This window comes from Pisolithus orientalis (genome assembly GCF_024613125.1).
Source record: "Pisolithus orientalis strain OTSU chromosome Unknown F5J12scaffold_14, whole genome shotgun sequence".
Lineage (NCBI taxonomy): Eukaryota > Fungi > Basidiomycota > Agaricomycetes > Boletales > Pisolithaceae > Pisolithus > Pisolithus orientalis.
This window is the reverse complement of record NW_026260795.1, coordinates 378,926-391,468: the sequence shown is the minus strand read 5'-3', so window position 1 is coordinate 391,468 and position 12,543 is coordinate 378,926. Positions and strand designations below refer to the sequence as shown.

The 12,543-nt window shown below is 45.1% G+C and overlaps 2 protein-coding genes across 2 annotated transcripts; one reads left to right on the top strand and one right to left on the bottom strand.

The window, feature by feature from the left end:
- Nucleotides 1–1,638: 1,638 nt before the first annotated feature.
- Nucleotides 1,639–4,130, bottom strand: F5J12DRAFT_782837 (uncharacterized protein; the record flags this gene model as incomplete). Its single annotated transcript, XM_051742773.1, has 13 exons — nt 1,639–1,671; nt 1,824–1,912; nt 1,990–2,033; nt 2,137–2,246; nt 2,668–2,692; nt 2,717–2,765; nt 2,828–2,969; nt 3,033–3,070; nt 3,118–3,170; nt 3,284–3,372; nt 3,616–3,684; nt 3,902–4,001; nt 4,054–4,130. The coding sequence occupies 13 exons, from the start codon at nt 4,128–4,130 to the stop codon at nt 1,639–1,641; spliced, it is 918 nt and encodes a 305-aa protein (XP_051599938.1).
- A 3,275-nt stretch (nt 4,131–7,405) lies between these two features.
- Nucleotides 7,406–9,674, top strand: F5J12DRAFT_782836 (uncharacterized protein; the record flags this gene model as incomplete). Its single annotated transcript, XM_051742772.1, is given in 12 exon segments — nt 7,406–7,480; nt 7,522–7,621; nt 7,641–7,662; nt 7,721–7,936; nt 8,049–8,247; nt 8,298–8,708; nt 8,770–8,878; nt 8,939–8,984; nt 9,039–9,094; nt 9,289–9,508; nt 9,533–9,587; nt 9,609–9,674. 12 exon segments carry the CDS (start codon nt 7,406–7,408, stop codon nt 9,672–9,674), a joined length of 1,575 nt encoding a protein of 524 aa, XP_051599937.1.
- Between the last annotated feature and the right edge of the window lie 2,869 nt (nt 9,675–12,543).

Below are 12,543 nucleotides of genomic sequence, written 5' to 3'. Positions count from 1 at the left end.
TGCCTGCACTTGTCCAACTATTACGTCGACTCGCATTCAACCCGGGCTAGTGCCGGAAATTTTGGATGTCATCTCCACCCGTTCACCCATCCCGAAGGCAAATCGGAGTAATCATAGGTACAGTTATGGAACACACGAGGAACAACTTAAATGTAGAACAAGATATATAAGAACTCAAGACCCCCAATTGATAATTGAAGCATGACTCGAAAACGTTGCATGTAACGCGGAGAGAACAGGTCCACTGAAACGCAAACATCTTGCCTCCGAGATCGCAGTACCGTCATTCCTTCCTCTCCTCTTCAGCCAGTTCGCTGTCTGGAATGTCATCCACGGTTTGAACCGGGAACACGCTGTCTAAGTGCCAAATCATGTCCAGTCAGCAAACACTGTAAAAAGTAAAATCACTAAAATTAAGTGTCCAAATCACTTTTAATGAGTGTCAGAGCAGCTGAGAATCAGTGTCAGTCATTGAACTTCAGTGTTTTTCTGTGACACTGAAGTACCCATTCAGCCTACTAAAAAACAGTGTCCTAACCACTGAAAAATAAGTGTTTCCCTCTGGTGAGAGATGGACTTTCCCCTCACTAGACCTTGACGAGGTCCAGAGGCTTGGTGTGGTGGCTGCCCCACTGCCTAAGAAGTGAGTTATATGGGTGAAATTCCTGTCAGGTGTTCAAAGTGAAACTCGTCCACCCCCTCCATCCAAAGGATGGGTGTCAAGCTTCCCTGAGCCGATGCTAAAAACAATCAGTGAAAACTTAGAGGTATGCACAGCTGGGAGTACAACCCTGGGGCACTGGAGGGAGTTGTTTTGGTCTAGGCCCTGCTGCAGGAGGTTTCTGTTGGCATAGATATTCAGCTGGCCACCTCGCTTAATCCTGACACCTTCGTATACAAATCGGAGGTAATCCCCCAAAGAAGGTGGCAAAGGCACACCAGGAAGCGTGGCATACAGCTGTTTTGACCCCTCTGGATTGGCTCCCTGTGCGGTCAGCAGTCCCCTTGTCAGGGTCTGTATTATTGACTGGGAGGTTTTTAGTCAGTTGGGCCCCTTTGATGCCTTGAGTGCAACACTGTTTCCTAGCATGGATAGCCCAACCTGACATCACCGGAGCTGACAACTGGTACTCACTTATGAGTTTTCCTCCTACCTACACAAAAAAAAAAAAAAAAAAAAAAAAAAAATAAGTGTTTCTATCATTGAAAAATGGTGTCCATTTCATTGAATAAAAATGTTCTATGTGCTGCTTAACAGGATCATGTATCATGTAGTACTACCATCTACTACTATGGCACACTCTAAGGTGATTACATAAGATGACTAGACATCATATCAGGGGTTCACACTCACCAACTTCTTTTTTTGGGAGAATTGGCCTGGCTCAGTCTCAAACTTATGACCTTCGAGAAACTGGGGATGAAACATTACCACTGCACCACCAGTGCTTACAATTAGAGGTGCATCTTCATTACTTAGCCACCCCAGCCAACTTTGGAATCCTCCTTCTAACTCTGACAGCCTCATTATTCACAATCTGACTCGCAGCGCCCCCTGCCAAAATTGGAGCTCAGATTCCACCCCCGACCACATGCCCGAATTCAAACTCCGACTAATCAGCTTTGAATTTGTAATCCCTAGCTTGTGATAGTGACACTGATTTTGCATGACTGACATTGAAAATCAAGTGCACAATTGAGGCAATCATAAAATCAATGTCTGACCAATGACACTAAAAAGATGTGTCCCTGACTTTGGTGTCACAAACACTGTTTTTTAGTGATTTTACTTTTTACAGTGAAAATCCCTATGAGCTACTTACCTGCATGCCTTCCACAAGTAAGTGCTTGCCAATTGTGTGGTCAGTCCCTGTGCATTGATGGGTTATGTCACCCTCTTCAGTGGAACCCCCTGGCAGTGCCCATGAAAGGATTATGTTTACCATCTGCAGGTTCTGGATGATCTCTGTGGAGGACTTCTGTGCTTACCCAGTGAGGGAAACAGGACTCCCTCACTGCAGGGGTCATCTTTTCTGTGCAATTCATGGTTGAGGACATATTTCCTGATAGCAGTGACCCTCTCAACAAGAAAGAGTCTGCTTGGATAATTTCCCCACTCCATGAGATAGACTTTACATGGTGAGTGTTTGTATTGGTGGTGGTTCCATTATCTGGGCATCTGCTTTGAAGACAGCAGCCTGTGAAGTGATCTCAGCAGCCAAGTTGGGACGATATTTCTTGAAAGGCTGTCATCATGTCCAGTAAATTTTGTCTGTAAGATTTTGTATGGCCTGCCAAAGAAACACAATGGGCTGGCCACTGTTGGAACATAAAGTGCCCCTGTGGTACTTGACCACTGTGCGATGTTTTGGATGCTTACATAAGCTGAAATAGCGCACCTACTTGTAGTATTTTCTACTAGTATTCCCTCAGTAGTTTGTTCACTACTGAGGGTAAGTCCATTCATATTACAAGTATTCTACCATACTGACATCCTGTGGTAGCCTACAGGTATATCTAATATATTGGTAGTTTGTTCACTACTGAGGTAGCCTACAGATATTTCTACAGGTTATGAGCCCTGCCTAGTGCAGTGAAAATTTTCATATAGGCAAGACCTTGACTTGTAGAGACTTGAAGTCTCATACAGGAATTATGACTACTCACATCCTCTCTACTACTCTCAAAGTTACTGGAATCTATATTATGGACATACCTGAGCTCACACACAATGGCCACAACTGGAACCACTATGGGGAGTGGTTCTGCAGGCAGTTGACAAAGAAGGCTTCATAGGGTTCCTAAATGGGTCTGAAACATGACCTACTGATCCAATTGAGCTGGAAGGATGTGGCCAAGGATGGGCACCATGTACTGATGAGGAATGAGAACAGGTTGCAGCCTGGAAAGCTGCTGACAGTGCCTGGCAGCAGTGCAACAGCTTTGCCTCCCATCTCATTATATGTGGACTACCCAACTCAATCCTCTGCAGCATAATGCATTTAGAGTCTGTGCATGAGATGTTCACTTACCTTGAGTCTTGCTATGGCTCGATCCCAAGGCCTGCAAGCTGGAGGGCAGTTGAAGGTGCTGTGCAAAGTGATGACTGGCACAAACCTTCACTTGCACTAGAGACAACTAGTGCAACTCCACAAAATATCGTCCTTGACCTATTGGCCACCCTCAATGGTGAAAGGGACAACATGCAGCTGTTGTCCAAGCCTGTAGCAGTTGCACCTAGTCAGCACATACAAGTTGAAGCCTCAAGCATTGATGTACCTACACTGGAGGTTGAATGAGCCCTAAATGGGCCTTTGGAGCTGGAGATGGAGGTAGTGCCATGCGAAGCAGGCAGTGGCCAGATGGATGAACCTGAAGACACAAACCCAGAAGTGTCAAACAGCCATATAGACAAGACCAGCACTATAGGCACATGTGGTCAACTTGTCAACATGACAAGGGATCTACATCTATTCAAACCCAGCAGTGAGACTTTCAATCTTGCAATTAATTCTACAAATCTCAAGGACAGTCACATCATTGAAACTACACTACAAATGCCTGTCGAACACGATCAGTGTATTCAGACATGCAGTGGTCTGATTGCTGACATACCTGACCCTCTGAGTGCCCATGTTGCATGCTCAAATTTGTCCACTCAATGTCCTGGCCAAGTCTTTGGTACTATGAACACAGAATGCAAGTTAGCACAAGCACAAACATTTGATAATGGAGAAGTCACCTTACCACATCCTCATGAAGTGCAAATGACCCCTCTGAACCTGAATGTGCCTGCTAATGAGCCAAAATGGCTCCAGGACCCTCAAGAGGCCAAGTGGCCCCAGCCTGAACAAGATCACATGCAAGCAATGTGACAAGAGACCTATGAAGGTCAGCACACATGGAAAGTCTCAATTGATGAGACTAGGGGTGTAGGTGAAGACAGTGAGGGTACCTCCCACTGGGAGCATAGTTGAGATGGTGGGAGAGCATCAACAAAGCTGGAGATAAGAGCAATCAGCACTTGAATGGCCAAGATATGAGGTGACTCACCAAATGTGGAATTTCGGCCAAAGGAAGCCAATGACAAGTGCTACAGCAGTGCAAACAATGGTGCAATGAGCAGCCATGCTGTCTGCTCATATAGAGCAGAGAAGGGGTTGCTAGCTGACAAGAGAAGTCAGTACACTCAAAAATGAGAGGTAGAATGGCTGAATCATTTACCTGCACCACCTGAACTGCCTCCAGACCTCATTGTGCACAACTGGATACCCTACAGGACTCAACATCGATGTAGGAAGATCAAATTAGACTGGCAAGATGTCAGTAAAGCCTGTGTGAGCCGAAGCATGCACCATGCCACCAATGTTTCCCTCAAGGCAACTCAAGTTACCTTACAGAAGCTCTCACAACCCCCCAAGAACCCTCTGGACATTGCTAATGCCTATCTATGGCAGGGGGTGTGTTCTATACTGAGGTGTGCCATCAACAGCCCACACGAACATCGTACAGCACTCACACAGTGATGTGGCAAAGGCACAACGTGCATGCAAGTTGTGTATTACCAAAATGGGAACAATGTGGCAGCACAGCCACAATGTGTGCCCTCATGACTCTATGCACACAAGACTCAAACAGAAATTATACTCATTTACTCATATCATTTGGTATACATTTCTTTTTTCTTAAGAGGAGGCTGGAATTAAGACTATAAAGAAGGTCTCAGGTTTCTGTGGTAAGAAGACTTAAATATTAACAAGCTAACCTATAAAGAAGGTCTATGGTAGTGTATCAGTAAGGTAGCTGTAGGGTTAATATAGTAAACATACCTCAGGCTTCTGTGGTAAGAAGACTGAGGTGCATGAGGAAAAACTAACTGCCTAAGTGCGAAGAATTATTATGTAAGCTTGTATGCTGTAAGCAAATAAACATAGGGGACACATGTTCCAACACACCCCCTCAGTGTAGCAAGTCTTTAGAAAATAATTCCCATACCAAGAGAAAAGCATTCATTCTTCTCACATGACAGTCCCTTGGTGAGAACATTGGTGGTCTGCTCATTTGTAGAGATGTACTTGATGTCCACTTCTCTATCTTCAACCTTCTTGCAGATAAAATGATGATGAATAGGTATGTGCTTTGTGTGGTTGTGGAACATTGCATTGCTTGTCAGGGCTATTGCAGACTGATTGTTGACCAGGAGGGAAGTGGGCTGTGCAGTCATATCCATATCTAGTTCACATAGTGGCATTTGTAGCCAAAGTATTTCTTCTGCAGCTGCCAAGACTGCCATGTACTCAGCTTCCATGCTAGACAAAGCAATGGAGGTCTGTTTCTTGGATGACCAGCTAACTGCTCCACTGGACAGAGTAAAGATGTAGCCAGTTACAGAATGACAGTCATTTACATATGCAGCCCAGTCAGCATCAGCATAGCCTCCAAGAGAACTTGCAGAGTCTCTTGTGTACTGTAAATGCACATCAACAGTTTTTCAAAGGTATCTGTAAACACATTTGAGTGTGGTCCAGTGTTGGTTGCCAGGGGTAGCCACATGCCTGCTAAGCATGCCCACAGCAAATGTGAGATCTGGCCAGGTAGCCAGCATAGCATACATCAATGCTCCAAGAGCATTTCAATATGCTTGTAGGTCATAGGCAGGAGCATCAAGTTTCTCTGATTTTAAGTTCTCCTCAATGGGCATGGACACTGCATGGCCATCCTGCATGCCCATACACTCAAGAATGAGCTCTATATAGTGATGCTGAGACAATTCTATGGTTCCCTTGTCATGATCTCATATAGTCTCCATACTGAGGATCCACCGAGCCTCACCTAAGTCAGAGAGGTCATACTTGGTTGATAATTGGACTTTGAGGTGGTCGATGGCCTCACAGCTCTTCGAGAGGATCAGTTTGTTGTCAATGTAGACAGCAACTATAATTAAAATGCCATTTTCATCTTTGTAGAAAAGACTGTGATCAGTGTCACTGCATGTGAATCCGAGAGATTCAAAGACTTCTTGTAGTCGATTGTACCAAGCTTTTGGAGCCTGTTTTAGTCTGTAGAGCATGCAATAGAGACACCAAATGATGCCACTTGAGTCTCAGAAGCCAGGAGGAGGATGGAGGTATATTTCCTCATCAAGTTTGCCATTTAGAAAGGTGGACTTTACATCCATCTGGTGGATCTCCAGATTGAACTTAGCAGCAAGGGCAAGTAGGGTTCTGATGGTAGAAAACTTAGCTACAGGCACAAATATCTCTGTATAATCAATTCCATGGACTTGTGTGAATCCCTTTGTGACAAGTTGGGCTTTGTACTTATCAATGTCACCTGTAGGGCTTTGCTTTATCTTATAGACCCACTTTGAACCTATAATCTTTCTGTCAGGTGGATGCAGTACCTCCTCATACAATCCTATAGTGCGAAATGTTGCTAATTCATTGGCCATCACTGCATACCAGCAGTCAGCATCAGTGTGATGCATCACATCTGTGAACATCATAGGCTCATTGTCGCAGATTGTGCTTGTTTGGTATGCAGTAACTTCTTCCCTTTCTGGGTCATCACCACTCTGCTTCACCATTGCCACACCTTCTTGTGCACTCACCTCTGTCTCAGCACCCTCACCCTCTGCCCCTGCACCCTCCACAGATGGTAAGCTATGTTTTTGATATGCATTGACAAAATAGCATTGATTGTCATCTTGAATAGGCATTTTTCTGGCTTGGGATGACCTTTGAAGTCCCAGAGGGGGGATAGGGATCAGATAAGGACTGGTGTGGGACACTACCTCTGGGTAGTGTGTGAATAGGGGAAAGCTGTGGGGGAAATCCCTAGGCTTGACCCAAGGGGTGCTGAGTAGGAAGGAGACATAGAATACAATGGTAGAGTCGGTCAAGGAGTCAAATGTGGGGCATGGAATTTAATTCTGCAGAGATGTAGGCAAATTGGGTACAAGTAGACTTGCTTTTCAAAATTCTGAGTGTCAATCTTGGCCTGACAAAATAATTCTGAGATGAATTAGGCACACAGGAGGGGAGACAAGGTAATAGCAGATCAAAGACACAGATATGCAGAAGACACAGAGGATGCAAGGACACTTTGTACACTTTAGACATGCATATGACACAGATTTTGAGTCCCAAAAGATGATGATTCCTTTTTCTTTGTTGCTGAGGCAGAATTATATAGTACATGGATAGTAAGGTACTGATCAGAGAAATGTGGGGCAGGTAAAGCAAAATTCCAAAAAAAAAAAAAGAGGGTGATGTGTCAGATGCCAAAGCCATACAGAATTGTGTGAAATCAAACTGAACAGTAGTAACTGAGGAAAAGAAAAACAAATGGGAAAGGGTGGGTATCTTCCAACAGGATAAGTGTGCATCATACTGTGGAGTGGAACATGAAGGATAGAGGCCATAGATGCAAAGGGGTTCTTGCATTGTGGAGAAAGATTTGCAGGAAAGGAATGAGAGGGGTAACTGGAGTTTTTTACTGATGATCTGTGTGATTTCCCAGCTATGTGGTGAGGCAAAGGTTGGGGGGGACATGACTGCAGAATTCCAGACAGACATATGTCAGGTTGATGTTGACATGGAATTCTGGGATGATGACTGGTGTGTGTTATTGATGGACAGGGGAGCTCCAAAGGTTTGACAGGTGAGGTGGTGCACAAGGCTGATGCATGAGGCTGATACAATAATTCTGAAGATGACAGACATGGAACTCTGATAGGGGTCGACTTTGGTAATGGCAGAATTTTGGTGTTGGCATCCCTATTTCAGCCTCAGGGAGTATACCACTCCCTACACCTCCTATGGTCTTTGAATGCTGACTGTCCTTGGTCAGAGGTCATTGAGTTGCAACAGAAGGGCAGCAGAGATCCAGCAGGTGATGTAAACAAAGATGGCTTGTGTTTGGCCATGCACCTTGTGTGAGTAAAAACTCTGCACTTAGATAATGTGTCAGCAACAGTGCTGAAAAACTTGCCCAGAAACTGTCTCATCATCAGATTCACCCTTGTTACCCCACCATCCCACTCGCAGATTCTCACTTCCTTTGCCAACTACCATGCAAGCTTACTCCATCAATGACATGTGTCCCATGTTCAGCATGAGGGACCAGGCAACCACAGTGCTCACTGCAGCTCTAGGGCATGTCTGGGACCTGATCAAGGTGGTGCCACAGCCAGAGGAGAGTTTGGGGACCATCTATGCATGGGTGGAGGACTGGGACAAGACATGGGTGAGTAAACCTTCCATGGTAGTGTATCATGCTATGATGGAATTCTGCAGGCCAGTATTCACTCATGGTGGAGATATGTCAATGACAATGGAATTTCTATACTGAAGGTTCATGACAAGTGCATGTGCAACTACACTGAGGAATCTGCAATGTGCCAAAACCTTCTAGTCCTGGGTGCCATTGCCATTGCTGACCTCCAGTGCCCAGTGGAGCAGAGATGGATCCACATTGATGACATCTTTGAAGACTACCAGGAGAGGGTAGAATTGAGGGTGCAGCTTGAGGCAGAGAGGTTGACAAGAGAACCTTCTATGCACATGCACAGACAGGCAGCAATGGTGATAGGTGAAGGTCAAGGCTGCATGCCCAGTGACACTGGAGCAGGGGAGTCTTCAAGGGAGACTGGAGGACAAGTGAGGCAACAGATGGATAGTACAGGCAAGGGGAAGGGTAAGGAAAAGGTATGTCCTACCCTCCAGGAAACTCCATGTGTGATGGCTAATGTTCAGAAACTTTCTGCAGGCCACAGATGAAGTTGACAAGCTGGAGAATGATGAAGGCAACTGCCCACCTAACCCAGACCCATTGAAACTGGCACTCCAGCACCTGAAGCCAACCTTCCATGTAGGGAGTGTGTGAAGGTAGATGCAGAGTGCAAAGGGCTACCTGGGGAGTTGTGTGAGTGATGCAGGCAGGCCAAGTGGAAGTGCAGCTGGTCACTCAGAGTGGGTAGGAAGGTGAGTACAAGCTGATCATGACATGAAGAATGAGGGCACTGAACCATAACACAGCACAAGAACACTGGTAGTGGAGAGACAGCTGCTGGGCCATTGCACAAACAGACCAAGTCAGTAATGGTAACAGTGATGACTGAAACTCTGGTGATGACTGGGCTGAAACTTCAAATCCCTGCTCACATACCACCCCCTAGGCAAAACTCCAAACCAACTCCTGGGCACCCAACACCTCATGCTAGTCCTCCTTTGACCTCAAACATGCCTCCTCCTCCTGCACCTTGACCACCTCTTTTCCTTCCATCAGCAACCCCTGCACCTCAACCTCACCCTGAGCCAACTCCACCACCTATGGACAATCTTGGAGACCTTGGCAATGGTGGACTCTTTGGCAGACTGACTGGATTATTGGACAATCCACCCACACCCAATGTCAGTGTGCAGGACCTGTCCAAAGTTCCCCCAGTTGAAGAAACTCTGCTGGTCACAAACCTGAGCAAATTGACTACGCACAAGGCTCTTGCTGAGTACATCTGACTGTTTGAGGGTAGGGTGGATAACAAGGAGTTTGAGTTGACCCAGATCCACCAGATGTTGGGGCTGTTGGTGATGTGAATGGAGTGACAGATTGGCACAGTTCAGGGGCGACATGAGGAGCTGAAGAGGTTGAAGGATCAGCTCAAAGATATGTAGGCACATGTACAGTAGCATAGGTAGATTGCAGAATTATTTTATTTTATTTTGTGAGTCTTTTTGGTACTTGAACAGAATTATCACTAAGAAAGGAGCAGGAGAAGAGAATGAATTGGTGAGAGATGAGAGAGAGATGAGTGGTTTTTTTTTGTTTTTTTTTGTTTTGAGGACTTCTTGTGAGCAGAGATGGTTTTGTTTTATATGAGATGAAGAGGGTATATATATAAGCGAAAGAAAAAGTGGAGAGAGGAAAGAAAAGAAAGAGAAAGATAGAGAGAAAAGTGTGCTACTCATCTGATTTGTCCAAAGGGATGCCAGCGAGTGTGGGGTCTGGTAGTGAATCGTCTTCCAGGTGATCTAAGTCACATGTGGAAATTCCAGGCAACTGTGTGACTTCAATATGAGCAGTGTTCTGTGGGAAATAGGGGTAAAGACAGAAGGCAGCAAAACAGAATTTGGACACTGCACCATCTAACTCAGTAAGTATGTACAAGCCTCCTTTGGTGTGATGGACAATGATCATTGGGCCTAGGTACTGTGGTTTGGTCTTGTGATTGAGCTCTCACTTGATACATGAATTCTGCACAAGGACAAGTGACCCTGGTTCAAAGTCAAAGTCTTTGATTGTACATTTGAAGTGAGTGACAAAATCTTTGACAGAGGGAGTGATGAAATCTTTGACAGAGGCAAAGTGGGATTTAACCACTAGATTGTGAATGTGGGTGAGGTCATCTGGACATTTCTGAAGTTGATGAGCACAGTGAGCAATGAGTTCTGTCATCAAGAAAAATTCTGCCTTGAAAGGGGCTAAGAATGTCACCTCAGTAAGGTCAAAAGGGAGTCTAGGTTTGATGCCATGAGCCATGTAGAATGGAGAAAACCCAGTTGCCTTGTGAATCATAACCCTCTCCACCCAGAATACTGCAGGAGCAACTTCTAACCACTTTGATGCCTCTCCTCCACAACTTTTCACCAACACCTCCCTCACATTGAAATGCTGTCACTCAACAACTCTGTTAGCTTGTGAGTTATAGGGGGAGATATGTATATGGCAAATTCCGAAGGCCTTGGAAAGCCAGTTGAGGGCAAGGACGTAGGGTCTGCCATTATCTGTAACAATCTCCACAACTGCACCCCAGTGGCACAAGATCTGTTCAAAGATGAATTTTCCAATGGATTTACCAGTTTCTGCATGAAGCATAGGCCACTCTGGGTAGCTTGTGAGGGAACAGTGAGCTTGGGTGATGTAGCAAAACCAGTTTGACTTTGGCATTAAGAACATTTTCATGTATGCTTTGTAGAATAGGGGTTCTGGAATGGTGATGACTGGCAGAATATGTATGTGATCCAAACAGCATATTTGGCACTCATGACATGACTTGACATACCAGTGGACATCCTGCTCTAGCATGGGCCACCAGAAATGAATCAGCAAATGCATGTGGGTCAAGAAGATACCCTTGTGTCCTAGCTCATCATGAGCTTGATGAAGAATCCTGAGGCATTTGTGAAGAGCAACTACTAGTTGGTGATGTCCTTGAGGCTCTTTCCTCCACAGCTCTCCTCCTTTGACAAAATACTGGGTGGTGAGATGCACCAGGCTCTCCAACTCCCTTTCCTCCAATCCTTCTGGTGTCTTCTTTGTCTCCAAAAACTCCTTCACCATTTTCAACCTCTCCTCTTTCTGGATTGCTTTCTCTGAGCACAGGATTTCCATCTCATAGACACTCAGTGAGGATTGTTCAGAGGAATAGATGCCTAGACTCTGTGACAAGACTGAGGGTGAGTCTGACATGATACTCAGAATTTCTGAAGGGTAAGGCTGAGACTTGAAATGGGCCTCCCTACAGTTCAAGAGTATGACAGCAAAGGCTCCACACTCATCTATCCAGTCCTTGTAGTCCTCTTCCCCATCCCTATCTTCTTCTGCTGTTGGTCTCCTTGAAAGACTGTCTGGCACTGCATGCTTGTGTGTAGGGACATGTGCAAGCTTGAAGTCAAATAAAAGAATTCCTGCAATCCAGCAGTTGATGGTTGTGTTGGGCTGTAAGTCAGGATTGTTAATCATCCCCTTTATATATCATGCATCAACCTTGACAACTAAATTCTGCATGCCAAAAATGTGAAGTCTGATGTCATGTAAAGTGCAGAAAAGACCAAAGAGCTCAACTTTAGCTTGGCTGTAGTGGTGCTCATGGTTGTTGAGAGTTATTGAGCTGAACCTTGTAGGGTAACACTTTTTATCTTCCCCCTCCTGCATGAGGAGGTATCCTACAGTGATATTCAAAGTGTCAACTGCTAGAATGACCTTCCTTTTGGAATTGTAGTCAATAGTATGTAGTGCAGGGGACAAGATGATAGCCTGGCAAAGATGTTCCATGGCTTCTCTATGTTCATTGTGGAATTTGAAGGGGATATCTTTCTTGGTCAGCTCAACAAGGGGATGTGTGTGTTTAGTGAAGTCTTTGACAAAGATCCTGCAATATGAGCAAAGACCTAAAAATCTGTGCACTTCAGTAACATTTGTGCAGTAGGGCCAGTCTTTAATCTTTTGGACTTTAGCTTCATCCAGAATTCTCCCCTCAAATGACACCTTATGCCCAACCACTATGATAGATGGTGCAGTGATGACACATTTCTTTGCTGAGACAGTAGCTCCTGCATGGCATAGACAGTGTAAGATGCAGTTGACATTCTGTAGGTGCTCCCAGATGAAATGTCTGATCCCAGAATTTTGTGGGATTGTCTGGTAGGTACCATCAGAATTTTGGTAACAGGATTTTGGACCTTTGATTGGGCAATCATCAATGAAAGGGATGGTTACTTCAGGGATTTCGTCCTTCAATATCCAACAGATGTCTCCATGGAA